This window comes from Trichosurus vulpecula, chromosome 2 (assembly GCF_011100635.1).
Source record: "Trichosurus vulpecula isolate mTriVul1 chromosome 2, mTriVul1.pri, whole genome shotgun sequence".
Taxonomy (NCBI): domain Eukaryota; kingdom Metazoa; phylum Chordata; class Mammalia; order Diprotodontia; family Phalangeridae; genus Trichosurus; species Trichosurus vulpecula.
The window spans coordinates 372,209,750-372,228,951 of record NC_050574.1 but is presented as its reverse complement, the minus strand read 5'-3'; the positions used below and the strand labels follow the sequence as shown (position 1 = coordinate 372,228,951).

Genomic DNA, 19,202 nt, shown 5'->3' with positions numbered 1-19,202 from the left:
CAAAGAGAATATAAGTAAATGAACAACTCTTTCATATTGGTTAGGGAACCTTTTATAAAGACTACCTTCAAAACTTCCCTTAAGAAGTTTAGTAAACTTGAGCTTCACTCTAACCCTGACCTTAGAATTCATATCAAGGGACAGTTGATTCCAGGGTCCCTTTGATATTTCACTAAATAAACACTTTGAATGCTTTTTTTAAATGGATGTGCTTTGTCCTGATTTCCACTCTATATGAATGAGTCACAGTGATATATGATGTAGGTAGATAGCATTCACACTCTACATGGAAAAAATGTTCAAAGATATGAATTGGCTTCATAGAAGTAGTTATAGATCTAGATGTTCCGATTCCCTTTGTAATAGTTTCACTTTACTCTTTCAAAAGATACAATTGAGTTAATTGCCAAATTTGGTTCTTTTTTCACTCCTTATTCTTCCTGAACCACTAATGAAGACCATCTTCTCCAACTGGATACTCTCTTCACTATGCTTTTGTGACACTACCCTTTCATGGTTCTCCTCCTGTCCAACTACTCCTTGTCACTTTATTTTACCAGTTCATCATCCATGTGACATCTCCCAATTGTGAGTATTCCTTACCCTGCCAAGGTTTCCTACTCTTCTCTCTCTCCACTCTCATGACCTCCCATAGATTGAATCTCTATTACAATAACTCCCAAATCTATGTACCCAGCCTCAGTCTCTCCACTGAGTTTCAATTTTGTATTACCAATTGTCTAGTATACCCTACAAACTGGATGTCCCAAAGACATCTCAAGCTCAACATGTCCAAAATATGATTCATTATATTTCTACCCACACCTTCCCCTCTATCAAATTTTCCCCTATCTGTTAAATATGGGATCATTCTCCTGGGTTTAATCTTCTACTCCTCATTTTCCTTACATCACATATGCAATCAGTTACCAGATCTTACACCTTTATTTGCTTCCACAATTTCTCTTACACAATGCTTCTCTGCTTATACAGTTAGCACCCTGTTTAGGTCCTTATAATTTTTCACCTAGATTATTGCTAGAACCTACTAACTGATCTCCATGCTTAAGTTTTTCACCATTCTAGTCTATATCATTCACAGCTGGAAAAATGATTTTCCTTAAGTGCATATTTGTTCACGTCACTCCTGTGCTCAATTATTTCCAATAACTTTCTTTTGCCTTTAGGATAAAATATAAACTCTGTTTAGCTTGTAAGGTCCTTTGTATCCTGGTTCTAGCTTTACAATCTCATTTGACATTATTCCACTTAATACACTCTGCAATCTAGCTAAACTATGTTCTTCACACACAAAAGTTGATCTCCATCTCTATTACTTTGTATTGACTGGCATGCACTTCCACTTCACCACCACCTCATAGAATCTCCCCCACTTCATTCCAGATGCAACACAATCACCATATTCCACTTCAGTTTTTTCCTCATCCCTTTACCTGGTCATGCCCTCCCTCTAAAAGTACCTTGTATTTAACTACTTCTTAAATGTATTTTGTTTATATTTATTCTGTATGTATCTATGTTTATCCTTGATGTCTCCACTTTGGGAATATAAACTTCTTCAGAATAGGGACTTTTTCATTTATTGTATTTGTATACCCAGAAGCCAGCACAATGCCTAGCACACAGTAGCCACTTAATAAATGTTTGTTGATTGATTGATAGTACAAGTACATCGAGCCTCATCAGTCCACTTATCCACAGAAGTATGACTTGGGAACCAATACAGCAAACAATAATTTGTGGCACTTATTATGTTCAGAAATAACTTCATCATTACATCCTTGAAAATGTCTTTATAAAGCTCTAATGAGTTAACAATTTTAAAATTATACTTCTTATTGATACTTTGTATTTTATTTTTCTAAGAGAAGTATGACATCATTTCAGTCACTTTCACTCTCTTGAAATTTCAGCAGGCTTAGATAAAAATATTTAGCTATTTGGAACAATTCTGTATTCAATAATACTTCACAAAATGGTCAGATTGCAATAAATATATTTACAATTTATGGGAAAAATTCATGCTTTATTGCAAGCATAAGTAAATAGCAGAATAAAGTTTCATTTTCATAGTTAGAAGGGTCTAAATATACAGTATATACTTATATAGTGTACATACAATTTATCTGACTAGTTGATTTCTCTATGTATAAAACCATTTTCTGCATAACTTTCCAGACAATAAAAAATTAAAGATAAAATCTCCTATATGTGAGCATATTATCCTTCTAAATTCTTTATGTTTTGAGAGAAAGTTTTCATTTAATATATTACTAAACTCTACTGCCTCTGTCCAAACCAAAATAAATCATATTTTTCTCAAAGTAATTCAACATTAATGTTCAATTTTCCTTCTGAAACTTTGAAGAAAGGCATGATTCCCATATTGTTTCTGACATTTTTATTTCAAATTATGTTTTAAAAAGAAGAAATAGACCCCACAATCCCCTTACCTTGACCCATTAACTTGATTAGAGTTACATTCCATCTTGATAGTAACTCTGGATGGTGGTTGTGCTAGCCAGTCCTGCTGAGGGATACGTGGACTCATCTTGGAAGTCTGTCCATATTCACTGGAGGAGGATGCAGTCATCTCAGTCTTAGGAAGATGTGGAGCTCCGTAGGCACACTCAAATAATGATTGATCCTCACTCACCACTGACAATGCTTCCTGAAAATAAAAAAGACACTATTATTCAGAAAACTTCCATAGACAGTTCTAGCACTGGAAACTTGTCATAAGAAGTGGTCAGTTTCCATGGTATTATACAAAATGAACCACAGCTTTGTTCAAGGACTCAGTATGCCAGTCACTTGTCAAACTGCAGAGAAAACTTCTCTCTGCTTCATTTTCTCTGTTGCGTTGATTTGGAATAGGTCAGCATGGAAAAACTCAGCTAGACCTTGAATCATAACAGTTTCATCTACATCAGCAGATAATATCCACATTTATCTCAACTCAAGAAGATTCTATAGAATATTCAACTTCATATATAGTTGTCTGACAAATGCAACCTGTCATCCAAACACCTATTGTACAGTATTAAAATAGATTAACAAAGCAATAACATGACTAAGCCCAAAGCAAGGTTGGGATCCATTGTAGTTGTGTACCAAGGAGACTATGGAGAAGAACTTCTTGGAAAGGCATGAAAATTAAAGAATGAAAGAACTGGACCAAAGTTTTCTAAATTTTTTAAATTTATTTTTAATTTATTTAGTATTTTATTTTTATTTTATTTTATTTTTCCCCAGTTACACATAAAAACAATTTTTAGCATTCATTTTTAAAACTTTTTTCCCCTTACTCCCTCCCCACCCCTTACCCCCACTGAGAAGGCAAGCAACTTGATATAGGTTAAGCATGCGTAGACATGCAAAACACTTCCGTAACAGCCATGTTGTGAAAGAAAATAGACCAAAAAATGCAAGAAAAAAAGAAAGTTTAAAAAAACCACACTTCAATCTGTATTCAGACACCATCAGTTCTCTCTCTTTTTTCATCATAAGCCCTTCAGAGTTGTCTTGAATCGCTGTATTGCTGAGAATAGCTAAGTCATTCACAGCTGATCATCTTACAATATTGCTGTTACTTTGTACACCATACATTTCATTTTTCATCAGACCATGCAAGTCTTTCCAAGTTTTTCTGAGAGCATCTTGCTCATCATTTCTTATAGTACAATAGTATTCCTTCATAATCACATACAACAACTTATTCAGCCATTTCCCAATTGATGGGCATCCCTTCAATTTGTATTCTTTTATAGGTCCTTTTCCTCTTTGTTTTTTATCTTTTTTGGGATGCAGACCTAGTAGTGGTATTGCTAGGTCAAAGCCCTTTGGGCATAGTTCCAAATTGCTTTACAGAATGGTTGAATCAGTTCATAACTCTACCAACAGTGCTTTGTCTCATTTTTCCCACATCCCCTCCAACATTTATCATTTACCTTTTCTGTCCTATCAGCCAGTCTAATAGGTAAGAGGGAGTATCTCAGAATTGTTTTAATTTGCATTTCTCCAATCAATAGTGAGAGTGTTTTTTCATATGACTATAGATAACTTTGATTACTTCATCTGAAAATTGATCATATCTTTTGTTAATTTATCAGTTAGGGAATGGCTCTTATTTTCATAAATTTGACTCAGTCTAAATTTTTGAAATGCATATTCAGTCCATTAATTTTCTATTTTTCTAATTTTCCTAAAGATGTTTTCATTTTTTCTATTTTCTTAATTTATGTTCATACAGATATGATTTTTCCCCTGAGGGCTACTTTTCCTGTATACCAGAAATTCTGTAATGTTGTCTCATCATTATAATTTTCCTTCATATAATTATTAATTGTTTCTATGATTCATTCTTTGACCCATTTGTTATTTGGTATTTCATTGTTAAGTCTCCATTTGAGTCCATATCTTTTGTTTGTTGTCCCTGAGCCAAAATAACTATTTTCATTATTGTCAGTAGAGGATGTACTATTTGTGCATTTTTACATTTGATTGAAATCTTTTTTATGAATTTCTATGTGGTGCTAAGAAATATGTATATTCTTTTGCAGGCCTATTTAGAAGATGCTATAAGTCTTTTAGCTCTAGTTTCCCCAGCAATTTGTTCAGTTCCATATTTTCTCCTTCATTTGTCTTTCTGTTAGACTTGTCCAAAACTGAGAAAGGGATATTGAAGCCTCCTGTCACTGCTGTATTGTGGTCTATGTCTTTTTGTACTTCAGTTAATGTTTCCTTTATGAATTTAGATGCAAAGGCATTTAGAGCATATAAATTGACTATTACTATTGGGTGGCTGTCTATAGTTCCTTTCAGCATAATGTAGCTTCTTGTTTAACTCTTTCTATATTTTTAATGTTTTTGCTTTGTCAGATAACACAATTATAACTTCTGCGTTTTGGGGTTTATGTGGCACATAGTAAAAAAATTTATTTTCCATCCCCTCATTTTTGTGTGTATATGTTTTTTTTTGTTTTCTGAATGAATTTCTTGTAGGCAACAGATTGTAGGATTTTATTTTCTTACCCAATATATCATTCATGTCCTTCATTGGATTGTTTAATCACTTCACAGTTAGAGATAAGAGAGTTAGGTTTACATTTTTTTCCAATTGTCTCTAATATTTGCTTTTTTCAAATTATTATTTTCCCCTTCTGCTGTAAATACAGTACTATGTTTCTTCAGTTACTTTAGCTTACTCTTTTATTAGGTGGCCTTGTTCCCACTGACTCTTTTCTTTATCTCTAATCTTTCCCTCTTACTTGTCAACCTTTTCTCATTGGGGTTTTGCTTATTAATTCCTTTCCCTTTCTTGATTTTTTCCAGTTATTTAATTATCCCCTCCTCCTTTTCCCTCTCAGTCAAGTAGATTCTCTCTTCTTCTCCCTTCCAACAAGTCCTGCTCATCAGTTTTTCAAATTTCCATTTTTTCCTTTCTAGAAAGGATTTTTCTCTCACTCTTTTCAGTATCTATATTCTCTGTCTACCTTCTTTCTCAGATTCCTGAATGCTTATTTTATCTACCTTCTATCTCAGATTCTTGAACGCTTGTTTTATCTCTTTGTATTCCTTGTATACCTCACAGAATTAAAACTTCTGAAAATAGACTTTTCCCTCTGAGTAGCTTCTGTCACTACCCTATAGACCTTGCCCTGAAGTTCCTCTTTTCATTTATCTTTTATTTTATTTTTAGTATATGGAATAAAACAAGCATTTCTCTAACATAGCAAAATAAAAAGATGATTGTACATGAAACTGCAAATCTACTATGCACAGCTTGCTATTCCTTTCAAATATGGAACAAAATTATAATGGAAATTTCTTTTTTTCCTTTTTTTCTTCCCTCTCTTCCCCCCCCCCCGAGATAACTACCATTACACACACACACACACACATACATACGCACACCTACACACATATGTAAAATAATTCTATACATGCTTCTATTAATCAATTCTTCATCTGAATGCAGATAGTGTCTTTCTTCATATGCTCTTTACAGTTATTTTGGGGTATTTATAGTACACAAAATAACTTATTCACTCAAAGTCATTCTTAAAACAATATTGCTGTTACTGTATATAACGTTTTCTTGGTTCTGTTCATTTCACTTTTCATTATTTTGTGTAAGTCTTTCCATGTTTTTCTAAAATCATTGGGTTCATCATTTCTTGTAGCACAGTAGTATTTCATCACAATCATATACCACAACTTGTTCAGCCATTTCCCAATTGTGATTTCACTTTATCATTGTGCCTCACTTTCAGAACAAAGCCAATTCCTGAATATGATAGAGAGGACATTGCCCTATGATGGGACTTCTCCCATCATCACCATGTTCTTTATTATGCAGCCCACTACTGATTTATACTACCTCACTGTTTACCTTCTTTTCTGCATTTACTTAAAAAATTCCTCCTGAGTCCATGCCCCACCCCACTTCCCAAGGTGCCAGTTGTCCCTAGGAGTTTCAATTCCCCTTCTCCCAAGGTAGGAAAAGTGGTCTTTTCAGGGACCAAATCTCCCATACCTCATTCAGCACAATGTTTCCATCTTCTTTCACAGAACAACTTTTTTCACCCAAAGGGGCATGTATCAGTATAACCTTCACACATCACCAAAGCAAGGCCTCCTTTTCTCTTCCTCCTTTTCAACATTTCCCCTTTCTCCTCACTCACTCTCCTGCAGAGTCTTCTCTTCTCCCTTCATTGGTAGCCCTCAATTTAATCCAGGAACAATAGACACTCTCTTCTGGAGCCCTGCTGTCCTCCCCTCTTTGGTGTACCCTCTCATTTTGTAATGTAGTCCCACAAAAATCACTGGTTCACTTGCAGGCATGGTATCATCAGTTTATGTCCATAATGCCCCAGGCCCTTCTCTTCACCCTTACCTCAACCCAACTACTGCCTTCACCTCTGCTTATGTACATTTAGAAAGAAAACTCTTACTTTTCTCTCTACTGACACTCTTGCTGCTGCTATCCTTGGCTGTTTCATTTATTCACCCCTCCTGCATTTCTGTTGTCTGAGGTATTTAACAAACAAATAATCTCTTCAGGTCTGTTTTTTTCCCCTAAAATTTTTTCAAATGCCTCTGTATTATTGAATGTCCATCTTTCTTCATTTATGATTACACTCAGATTTACAGGGTAGGTCACTCTAGGTTGCATCCTGATTTTCATTGCTCTTCAGAACACATTATTCCATTACTTCTCCTGGTCACTTGTAGAACTTGTTATTTCTGAATTGAATTTTTAAATTTAATTATTATGTGTCTTGGAGTTCACAGACTGTTTTATTTTTCCTGGAGGCTATCTATGAATTCATGCAATTGTTATTTCATTTTCTGAGTACAAAAGTTCATGGCAACAATCTTGTATTATTTCTTAAATTATGGTGTTTAAATTATTTGCCTTGCATTCTTCTGAGAGAGCCATCATCCTTAGATCATCTCTAAACTTCCTGTCTCTGAGATCAGTATGTTTCACTTACATAGTGAGCATATTTTCTTTTCAATGTTATTTTTTTTGCTTCTCTTTTTCTAGACTGTTCTTCACTTCTGTGTATTTGCGCTCTCAGTCTCTCTTTTGTTTCTTTGATGAGAATTACCATCAAAGATTCAAGCTTTTTTTCTATTCTTCCAATTATGTTAGCTGGATCACCATAATTTCTTCTCTGATAATCCTCATTTCTCTTTTGAACTCCTCAAGAATAGCATTTTGTGGTTTCATGTTCTCCTCAAACTCCAGAAAGCCTGATGTTTTTTGTTTTCCTTTGTTTTTCAGTATTTACTCAAAGATGCCTGAACTTGTTTACTAGTTCTGGAGGCCATATTTATTTCTGCTGTTAATGTTTTCCCTGTTGATTTATTTGCTTAAGTTCAAAGACTTTGAATTTTCTTCTTCTTGGGCTTTTTGATTATCCTTTATTATCCCCTATTGCTCATTTTCTGACTCCCTTCTCTCTGATGGTAGTTTCCTTAGAGACTAGATCTCAAAGCATCTCAGCCTCCTCCTACATTAAGCAATTCATGATTCACCAGTTTAGGTCTCTGCCCTATATGACTTTTGGGGAGACAGAATTGGCTCTAGAGGAATCCTGACCTTTTATCCTCAGGCTTGGTGGAGTGCTGAATGGCCACATCCCTCCCTCTTCCTGTTATTCTGTACCAGTGTCCTATTTTTCTTCCTCTGTTTCTCAGTTCTGTAGCACTGGTTTGACACTGGCAGCTTAGAGAGCTGCTGTGCTTGTGCAACAGGGTTGATTTCTGTAGTTCTGAGTTAAGTGGTAGGGTGGTATGTGAGGTTGAGCTCTATTTCAAGCCCAGACAAGTGTACTCTCCCTGTCCCTCTGTTTCTCTACTTTACTGCAGAAATCTTTTATAACTGAATGCTGCCACCATGTCTCTGGCTGTCTGTAGGGCCCCAGCAAGATTTTGCAGCTGGAGCCTGGATCTCCTCAACACTGGAAAGAGGGGTGGGGGACCAAGGAGAGGGATAGAATTATATTGCAAACCCATGTATTAGAATCTTAGGTTGACTGTGCAGCCTTGCTGCTAGTAGTGCAATGGGCTGTGTGGGAGGGGCTGTTTTGTGAGATAATGGTAGGTGTCAATTGTTGGGCTTCTTTTTAACCTCCTTTTGGATTCTGGGTGTCCTAGACTAGAGGTGTCAAATTCATTGTCTATGGACTATTTTCTGCAAAACTCTTGACTGAAGCCTAAACTAGTTTAAAATACAATTAGGAAATACTTAGCAAAATAAATAAAAATACAAAATAACATAGGTAATGCTAATTTGAGGTTTTCTAAGGCAATATGCAGCCCACAAGGATCTATTCCTATTCAAAGTTTGATACTGCTGTCTTAGACCATAGGGACAGATGAAATTTCTTTATATTTGGTACACAATTCCTGTTTTGAAAAGGTTCAAGAGATCATGGGAATGAGAAAATGTCTAGTCCTCTATATTATTAATCATTTGACCCAGAAGTCCATGACTAAAGTTAAGAAATCTTTCAACTCTAAATTATCACAGAAATTGTGTTTTAAACTTTAGCTCCACTATGTCAATAATATAGGCAAAAAAAACCTGGGAAAAAACTTCCAATGTATTTCCAAATATCTGAATCATTTCAACACTTTGATGAGATATTGATTTTTTGGAGGGGGGAAGGCAGGGCAATTGAGGTTAAGTGACTTGCCCAAGGTCAAACAGCTAGTAAGTGTGTCAAGTGTCTGAGGCCAGATTTGAACTCAGGTCCTCCTGACTCCAGGGCCAGGGCTCTACTCATTGCACCACCTAGCTGCCCCAAGATATTGATTTTTTTTAAACCTTTTAAACTCAATTTCATCATCATATATAAATAATTATGGAGAAAAACAAAGTATTCAATGTTTGATAGCTATTTGAGGGATTTTCTGAAAAATAGATTACTCTTTGACTGTGCTCATATAACAATGTCAAATCCACAACGATATTCATTTTGGGATCCTCAACTACCTTCACGATTGGCCATATAGTAGTTCTTCAGATCACTGATAAAATAATCTAATTTGGTGGTTAACAGAGGTCTAACAACTATTTCACAATTCATTTTATTTTCATTGCTTTAGACTTGCTTCATATTGCTCTCACTATTGCTCGACATTAATGAAAATTATGAATGGATGGACCACAAAGGCTGTGCTTTTATCCTTTCTCTCGGTCACCCTCATTTCAAGTGACTGGCAAAGTTATATTGTCAAGAAAAAAATCAATCTTCACATAAATTAATTTGTAGGAAGTTTTCTTCGGCTCTAGATTTTAAAAATTGATAGACTTTGATGCATCAATCCCATCCCAATAAGCCACATGTACTATAGTGTCTTTTGATTTAAAGTATTTGAAATTTATAATTTTATTATATTATATATTATTATATTATATTTATTATTTAAACAAGACCATCTAAAGTATCTATTGTTGTTGAAATGGAAGTAATTTTATAGGTTTCTCATGAGAAGGAAAAAAACTCAAAAACTTCTGAGGTAGTTCACAAGGTTATTTCTTTGACATCTCTAATGAAGTCAGGTAACTTTATTGTATATTTCTCCTACTAGACTAAAAGCTCCATAATCAATGGAACTTTTTCTTATCTAAACTTTGAAGCTTCCCCCCCATTCCAGGGGTCTGAATATAGCAGATACTAAATAAATGTTTATTGAGTGAAGGAAAAAGGTGAAAAGAGTATCAGAAATAAAGCCCCAAGTCCTCAGCATTGAGCAGATACCCAGCATTCCCTCAATTATGATGTCAATCACTTTACAGAGATCTTGTAAAAAAAAACCATAACAATAGCATAAGATGTACGGAGTGCTTTATAATACAGGGAGACACCTGTGCTTCTCTGAGATCCAGAATTAAATTTACAGCATTATCTTGGTGAAAAGGGGATATTATGTAAGTTAGTGCACTAGTACAATGAAAGAATGAAAGAGAAGATGAAATAAGGCAAAAAGATTTCATTATCATCTCTGTGCAGATCTTTTCATCCAGCCAGCCCTTGTCTCTCATTTGATCTGGCACCAACAACTTTCACCAAATACCCACCAATATTGGATGCTTCAAAGCGAATATCTCAAGACTCATATAACATATTATTTTTCCCTCCAAACCACTCTTCTTCTAGACTTCTCTATTTCTGTTAAAGGCAATGTCATCCTTACAATCATACACCCATATGCAATCCTATCACTATCCTTGACTTCTTACTCTCTCTGACCAGACAAATCTAACAGTTGCCACATTTTATTGATTATATCTGGAAAATATCTCTCAAATCCACCCCCTTCTCTTTACTCACACAATGACTGCCTGAATTCAGTCCATCATTGCCTTTCACCTGGATTATTGCAATAACCTCTTAATTGGTTTCCCTACATCCAGTCTCTCCCTGTCCAGTCTATTCCATACAGCTGCACCTTCCATGAAGTTAAACATAAATCTTGACAGGACACAAGAAAATCCTCCATTTGCTTCCTTCTAACTCAGGTTGTTTTCAACATAACTGGCAACTGAGAGTCAGTGGGCATGAATTGGCTTGCCCTCTTCTTGTACTTTCTCTCCCTTGGATTTTAGGACTAGAGTGTATCCAAGGCAGAGAGTTTTATTTTTCTCTTTCACTCCCTAGCCAGAAGCAGAAACTGGAAAGCTCCTAAGCTCCTGGAATCTCTGGAACTTACATGGAAAATCAATTTTCAAGAATTTTAATCTATGTCTTAAGGTCAGAAAAGGAAACAGAAAGATAGAAAGGAACTAGGTATGTGAGTTTCATTAATTCTCATCTCAGGCTACCTGGACAATTAAAGAGTTTGTCTTCTCCATCTTCTGTCAGTTGTACCCAAAAAGAGCAGCCCAACCTAAGTCTTCTAAGTGAAAATGAGAGACTTTCCCTTTCCTCATAATAGAATATGGAAGAATCAAAGATCTCATTTCCCTTGCACTTCTTATTAAGACACTGTCAAATTCCTGTGTTTCCCTGTAACTGGTGCCTTTCTAAAATAGCACCATCATGGGGTGTGCAGGAGAGAGGGAAAAGTGAGGTTAGATACCTTCAAAATCCATTCTTGATTGTTTTCGAAATCGTATTATCTCCAGCATGGATGTCTGTGCATATTTGGTCTTGTTGAACTATTCTTCTGACTTCCATATGTGATTTTTACTTCTTCATGTAATATTATAAGTGTAAGAGTACAAATGTGGTGGCTCCCCTATTAAGATGTGAGAAAATCTCTTATTTCATGTCTGTTTTCCTTTCAATTTCATCTATAAATTATATTGAATAAGATCAATTTTGTTCGATGTAAGCTTTCTGTAGTCTCATTTTCTCCTTCATTGTATCAATGTACCTTGTACTATTGTGCAAATATATTTGTATTTCAAAATAGTTCTGCCCTTGCCTGCCATGCTTTTCAAGAATTTGCTGGTTGAGCTGGTTTCTGGGCTCTTTCATTTCTTAACCTTCCCTAGGAAACAGTGATAATCAGTAAGTGTGTTCATTTTTATCTCTTTCTCCATGATCAATGTCAGTAGCTTCTTTAAATAGGTTATAGTTGAACTGGTGTAAGTGCCTCCAGTGCCTTATTCCCATCTGTATCCTTTCTTTCCAAATTGGCACTGATTTTTTTCCATGCTCTAACTAGGTGATAATACGACTACACACAGACAGTTAATCCTCAAATGACTGTGATATTATGAAGTAATCATTTTGTCTAGTACAGTTAATTTTATCTTTTTGTAATTTCTTTTTTGGTGTCCTATATGGCTAACTCCTTGTACTCTTCTTAAAGGAAAAATATAATATTTGAATTTGTGGAATTTCTGAGCAATTGACCAAATCTTTGATCATTTTAGTCCTTAATCACAAATGATACTTTCCATATGCAGTATGGCTCACTTCTATGCCCATCTTCACATTGAAGTCACCATGAATCAAGACATATACTACTTTTATTAGGAGGATTTTTTCAAAATATTATTAGAATTTCTTTACTTTAACAGATTTGATTGTACAAGCTTCAGATGACATTTTTGATTATTCTCATGAACACTACAAAGCAAGATATAAGCTCCTTGAGAGAAGGAATATATTGTTTTTATCTCTGTATCTCCAATTCTAGCACAGAGTCTGGCATGTAACAGGCACTTAATAAATTCTTGTGGAATTGAATTGAATTGAGTGTCCCATTGAGGGTATTTATTATGTTTGAGTACATGATAAAATGAAATCCATTTACATCTTCATTTGCCCTTTCAAATTGTCCAGTGAGCTGTTCATTCATTTAGCTGTTATTTCATTAATGTCACATGGTTTCTTTTAACTAAAAACAAAATACCAATTTTGAGTTGATTAAGTTTCTCTAATAACGTATCAGCTCCTTGGTTTTGGGACAAAGGTCTGATTTTTATTGTATCATTGTTTAAATTCATTATAATAATACCTTGCACTTATATAATACTTTAAGGTTTGCAAAGCAATTTACAAATATCATCTCATTTTATCTTTCCAACAATCCTGGGAGTTAGATACTATTATTACCCCTATTCTATGGATGGGGAAACTGAGGCACATACAAGTTAAGGGATTTGTCTAGGGTCACACAATTAGTGTCTGCTCCAGGATATAAACTCATGTCTTCTTGACTCCAGGTCCAGTGTGCTAACTACTGCCTCTCACTTACTCTTACTAACAAGCAATATTTATAGAAACTCGAAAAGCTGTGTGATTCATATCATTCTCTATCCCCTTTTCAGTGAGATTTCTAAGTAGAAAGTGGCCACAAAAAATAAATCCACTTTCTATTTTTATCTAACATCCAGAAAATTAATCACTTAGTGGCCAATTTGAAGGTGCTAGATATTTACTTTCTTAGCAAGATTGGTCCACTCACAGGAGAAAGTGTGTCATCAGGACATTTCCAACCTGATAAGACTTGTTAGGGATAGTGTTTCACTAGATAGCTTTTAAGAATCAATGGTCCTTCAAGCAGGATTACTTCTGAAAAACCTAGATAGACTTACATGAACTGACACAAAGTGAAGTGAGCAGAACCAGGAGATTGTTGTATAGTAACAGCAACATTGTATGATGAAGAACTGAATGACTTGGCTATTCTCAGCAACACAATGATCCAAGACAATTCCCAAAGACTCATGAGAAAAAATGGATCTACCTCCAGAGAAAGAACTGATGTTGTCTGAATACAGATTGAAGTATACCATCTGTCTCTCTGTCTGTCTGTCTGTCTGTCTGTCTCTCTCTCTCTCTGTGTCTGTCTGTCTCTGTGTGTGTGTGTGTGTCTCTCTCTCTCTCTCTGTCTCTCTTTCTCTCTCTCTTCCTTCCTTCCTTTCCTCCTTTCCTTCTTTCTTTTCAAGTCTTCTTGCTGAAAATGACTAATATGAAAATATTTTGCATAATTACACATGTATAACCTATATTAGATTGCCTACCATCTCAGGGAGGAGAGTTGGGGGGGAAGATAGAATTTGGAACTGAAAACTTTAAAAAAAAACAATAAATATTTAAAATTTCTTTTACATATAATTGGCATGAAAAATATTTTTAAAAAGACTTGATTGTCCTTGACTTTCATGTAAATATCAAAATTGTAGATCATCTAAAAGGTAATGTAAAGATGCTTTGGTGGTGCCTTCAATGTAAGTGACATAAAAAGACATCTGTGATTAGAAAATGATCTGTGAATAGGATCCAAATGGATATGAAGGACAAAAGTTGTGGGATTTAAAAATAGATACTAATGGAAGGAGATACTTCCAGTAACCAGAGCTAGAAAGGGAATTATTAACTAAAAATGAATAGATATAATCTTAGATAATAAAAAATTCAATTGCATAAAATTGAAAATCTTTTTCTTCTCAAAAAAGACTCTAGCTATTACTTACATTGGTCCTTTTGCACTGAGTATTTATTCAGTTACCATTTTCCTGGCATATGGGTATTTATTTGTTCTGGTGTGGGCACAGCAATAGGCTATATCATTAGAGATATACTTCCTGCTAGGACAAGGAAGGAAAAATGGTTTATACCAATGGCAAATCAGATAGGCTCAGAGCAGACTTTTTTCTGTCTTTCTGCATTTAGAAAAGCAGATTGCACCTTCACACTAATCCACAAGTTAGTTATCATCCTGGAGGAAGTGGCCAGAAGAGTTTGGTTAGGGAATGGACCCTCCTACCTAAGCTTACAGAAAGATACATGTCTTCTCCTAGCCCTTACTGACATTCTTTTGGTAATGGCACAAAGCACATTATTGAACAAAGGTGTAATCAAACAAAAAGGGAGGAAAAAATCCATAGGAAAAAGAGAGTTGTAAAAATGCCAGAATTTCTCAGAGGGAGAAAAGATTAGTTGAAAGTAAAATGAAACAAATCTAGTAGATAAAAGACCCTAGAACCCATAGAAAAAGAGCCTGGGACTTTCCTTCCTTTTGATTCTGTATTTCTGATATTAAATTTCTGAAGATGGACTAAGTTTAAAGTATTTATATGGCTAAAATACATGAAGAGAGTGAATTTAAGAGATGAACATAGGGAAAACAACCAGATGCATGAAACTTCATGATGTTCTAATATGTAGCTTAGAATGATCCTAAGGACTAGTTGTGAAGTGATTAGAATGATGTTTAGTATCCTAAAAGAAAGATTAGTTACCAGTACCATTTTCAATAATATGAGCTGTAAACTAGATTAGTTGGAGAGGTGCTCTCCATGAAGAATTTCATGCTTCAGCCTGGATCCCCTATACAATAGTTCCATGTGCTCCTGCAGGAAGTCACTGTTAAAGCCAAAAACATCATTCAAACCCTTGGCCAAGAGTTTATAGTTATGTAGTAGAAAAAGTACTAGATTTTAAATCAGAAGACACGAATCCACATTCTTACTTGGTATTTCTATCTGTATGACTACAAGTAAGTTACTTTACTTTTCTGAGCTTCTACATCCTCCTTCGCAGGCTGAGGACTATAATATAATTTGATTTCACAGGTATATTGTAGAAGGAAGGTATGTTGAATACTCAGCAGGTTTGTTGTGGATGGAATTTTTATTCATATACAGGCTGATAGATGATGGCTGACATAAATTTATAAAGAACTTTACATACATTAATTCATTTTATGTTCATAACAACCCCCTGAAGTAGGTGATATTATTGTCTTTTCTGAGATGAGAAAACTGAGGCTGAGAAAAGTTAAGTGGCGTGCTTAGTACTACAGATACACATCGTATCAGAGACAAGATTTAAATCCAAGTTTATCTAACTCCAAGTCCAACAGTCTATCCATCGTACAAGGTTAAAATAGAGGCCTCTGAGGTCCCTTTCACTTTAAAATTCTAATATTCTGTGAAAATTCAAAGGGTTGTAAAGACAGACACTAAGTAACTATTTATTTATCATCATCATTATTAATATTAGAGTAATATGGGATTGATGTTGACCATAGGGGCATTGACACAGAAGCCTTTGGAGAATTAAAGTAGCAAACCTTTGTTCGAAGTGTTTAACCAGAATTCCCCAAATTACTGTGGTCTTGTATCTGACCTTGAATTTTAATGCACTTCTGGGGAAAAGGAAGAGAATCCATCGCAGTCTGGTGATGGGAATGAAGGAAGAAAGTCATACTATGGGTGGCTGCGGGAGAGGTGATACAGAATAGCAACATTGAATTGTTAAGATCACTGGCCAAAGATGGGCCTGGATCTATGTTGCTGACCCCAGTGCAAGCAGGAGGAGCAGAATATGGGACCTGTTAGAAGCAGATTCTCTTTGCTACCCCTCAAAATCCCGCCAAACAAAAGACTCTTAACTTTCTTTTCCCCTCCCTTACCCTCAGCAGTAGGAGGCCAATTAGTAGTCACAGGAAAGGAATTTCGGTTTCTCTGTTTTTATTTCCATCACTCGTATTATCCAAAATGCTTACATAAATCTTAATAGCCTCTACACTGATTCTGGATTGGTTGTTTAATGCAACAGGTAAAATGATCAGTAAGAGTCCAGCCTTTGTAAACATACATGGCATGCTTGTCCTGACACAATCTGTTACGTGGACATTAGAATATGTATAAGTACTTTATTACTTCCCTCTGTACTTACCATATAGAAAGGAAAGGCTTTTCAGTTGGGCTTTGAGCCATAACTAAGTATGCATACAAAAGAACCCAAAAAACTCATCTTTATAGTCTTTCTTTCCTGCCTGTGTTTGAGTGAGGCAATATCAACTGTTGTAAGCCTCTGGGTAGGGAGAAAGAGAGAGTTGAAATTTCCTTTTTCAAAAAAAATGAGAGTTATATCTGTTCAGCCACAAACTATGCTAAGGGTACAACCAATGAGAGACAGAGAGACAGAGAGAGACAGAGAGAGACAGAGACAGAGACAGAGACAGAGAGACACAAAGAGACACAGAGAGAGACACAGAGACAGAGAGACAGAGACAGATAGAGACAGAGATAAAGAGAGAGAGAGAGAGAGAGAGAGAGAGAGAGAGAGAGAGAGAGAGAGAGCGCACTTATATTCTAAAAAAGTCCTGGAAAGAGGAGAGGGTAGTGGGGAATACAGGGATGGTTGAGAGATGGAAGGGAAGTAAGGTGAAAGCCTTAGTCTGAACAAGGCAAAAACCCATTTATCAGAACCCAGGGTGACCAGCATGTTAATTGTTGTTATTCAGTCATTTCCAACCATGACCCCTTTTGGGGTTTTCTTGGCAAAGATACTGGTATGGCTTGCTATTTCCTTCTCCAGCTCATCTTACAGATGAAGAAACTGAGGCAAACAGGGTTAAGTTATTTGTCCAGGGACACACAGCTAGTAATCTGTCTGAGGCGAGATTTGAACTCATGAAGATGAATTTTCCTGACTCCAGGCCCAGCATTCTATCCACTGTGCTACCTAGCTGCCCATGACATATTAATTAAATGAAATAAAATAAAAATGGCATACAGTAATTTTATGTGAAAAGATACATTAAAGCAAAATTATTTTGTTTCTTTTCCTTCTTGTACTGCAAATGATCTGGACAAGTATTACCAAAATGATATAGAAATATGTATTTGAGGTAGTAAGATACTGTTCTTTTCCTGTTTTCACAAACAAACTCATTTCCAACTAGCTGTTCCCATGGCTTCTGTGCTATGTCCAACTTCTTTTAAAAAGAAACTGCAAGAAACCAATGTGTGAATTCAAAACAACTTATATCCATAGAATAATCCATCATTGAGACATACTGAGATAGTGTGGAGGTGTGAGGTGGAGTAAGGGAGAGGAGTAAGAGAAAGCTCCTTCAGTACTGCCAAGAGAATTTGACGAAAAAGTTAGGAGGATCCAAACAAGTCACACAGAAGAGTTGTATAACTATAAATATTCCAAAGGCAAATTGCTGTCTTTCAAAGGACTATAGGTCTGAATTTACGAGAAAGTCTAACTGATTTATACCCTTATTTTGGAACTTCCCAAAAAGTCTAGAATGCCCTGGAGCCCAAAGATCAACGTTCCTTCATATCATTTCAAATGAATGATGCATAACAGCAAATTATACTTTACTGGTGAGGAATACCCACATAAAAAATAAAATTTTGGGATATGTTTGTGTGTGGAGAGTATAAGTACCAGGGAGGTGGTGGAGAGGAAGGTTGTTAAATTAAATCTATTATTCTTGATTAATGAGAGTCTAGTAAAAACTTCTCTTCCTTCCTTCTTTAAAATCATCTATCTATGAGAATATGCACTAGGAAAGGAGAAGGAGGTGAAACTCTAATTAACTCTCTTGTTAGCAACTCACATAAAAGATTTGTAGCTTGGAGCCAGTTGAAATCATTCACTAAAATTAAGTTTATGGACTATCTACATATTAAATTTATCATACACTCTCTTAGTCCCCTGAATGGTATGGGCTAATCAGAAGTCAACTATTTTGACTGTTCCTGGTATATATTCCCACTTTTATCTCTGAGCTCTCTTACCTTGGGGCTTCTAGGAGTTATGGTATTTGTAAGCTATATTTAAGACTTATTCTATTCTTTAAATAACCTACTTAGAATTGGGATTGGTATGTATTGTGAACATATTGGTTTCCTTACATAAAGGATTAAGCTTGAAGTACACAATGGATTATAAAGAATTCTAAATTCCAGTTCTTCTGGTTTTCATTACTATAAATATACTATTTCATTAAGCTCATTTGGAAAGTTCGTTGAATTTCCTTTGACATCTTATCTCTGAATTGGAATAGCTAGAATATAAAATAATGAACTATTCCCTTAGGTTTCTCTAGTTCCATGACTATGTCAACAGTCAACAATGTAATCTACAAATCAGACTATTCTAAACTATAGAATTCCTTTGGCAGGAAAGCTTGGTGATTGAACTACTAAGTATTAGTTTTCTATTTCAGTCAGCAAATCAATAGAATTCTTCAGTGAATTATGACAATATTTATTCACTTCAGAAAAGAATAAAAGTTGGAAGTGAGGACTGAGGAAATAATTATTTTAGTAGGATGATGGCATGGTAGAGCAGATAGAGGGCTAACCCTGGAGTTAGTTAGAACTAGATCTTGGTTCAACTCTCATTTCTGTTACATGCTACCTTTGTGATAACAGGCAAATTAACCTCCTAGTGGTC

The 19,202-nt window shown here is 35.4% G+C and overlaps 1 protein-coding gene across 1 annotated transcript in view; it reads right to left on the bottom strand.

Moving 5' to 3' along the window:
* ERG (ETS transcription factor ERG) overlaps positions 1–19,202 on the bottom strand; it is a 136,704-nt gene that overhangs the window by 65,944 nt on the left and 51,558 nt on the right. Inside the window, exon 2 of the mRNA XM_036746895.1 lies at positions 2,475–2,692. Coding sequence (XP_036602790.1) covers positions 2,475–2,692 — 218 coding nt within the window. The remainder of the gene's footprint in view (positions 1–2,474; positions 2,693–19,202) is intronic.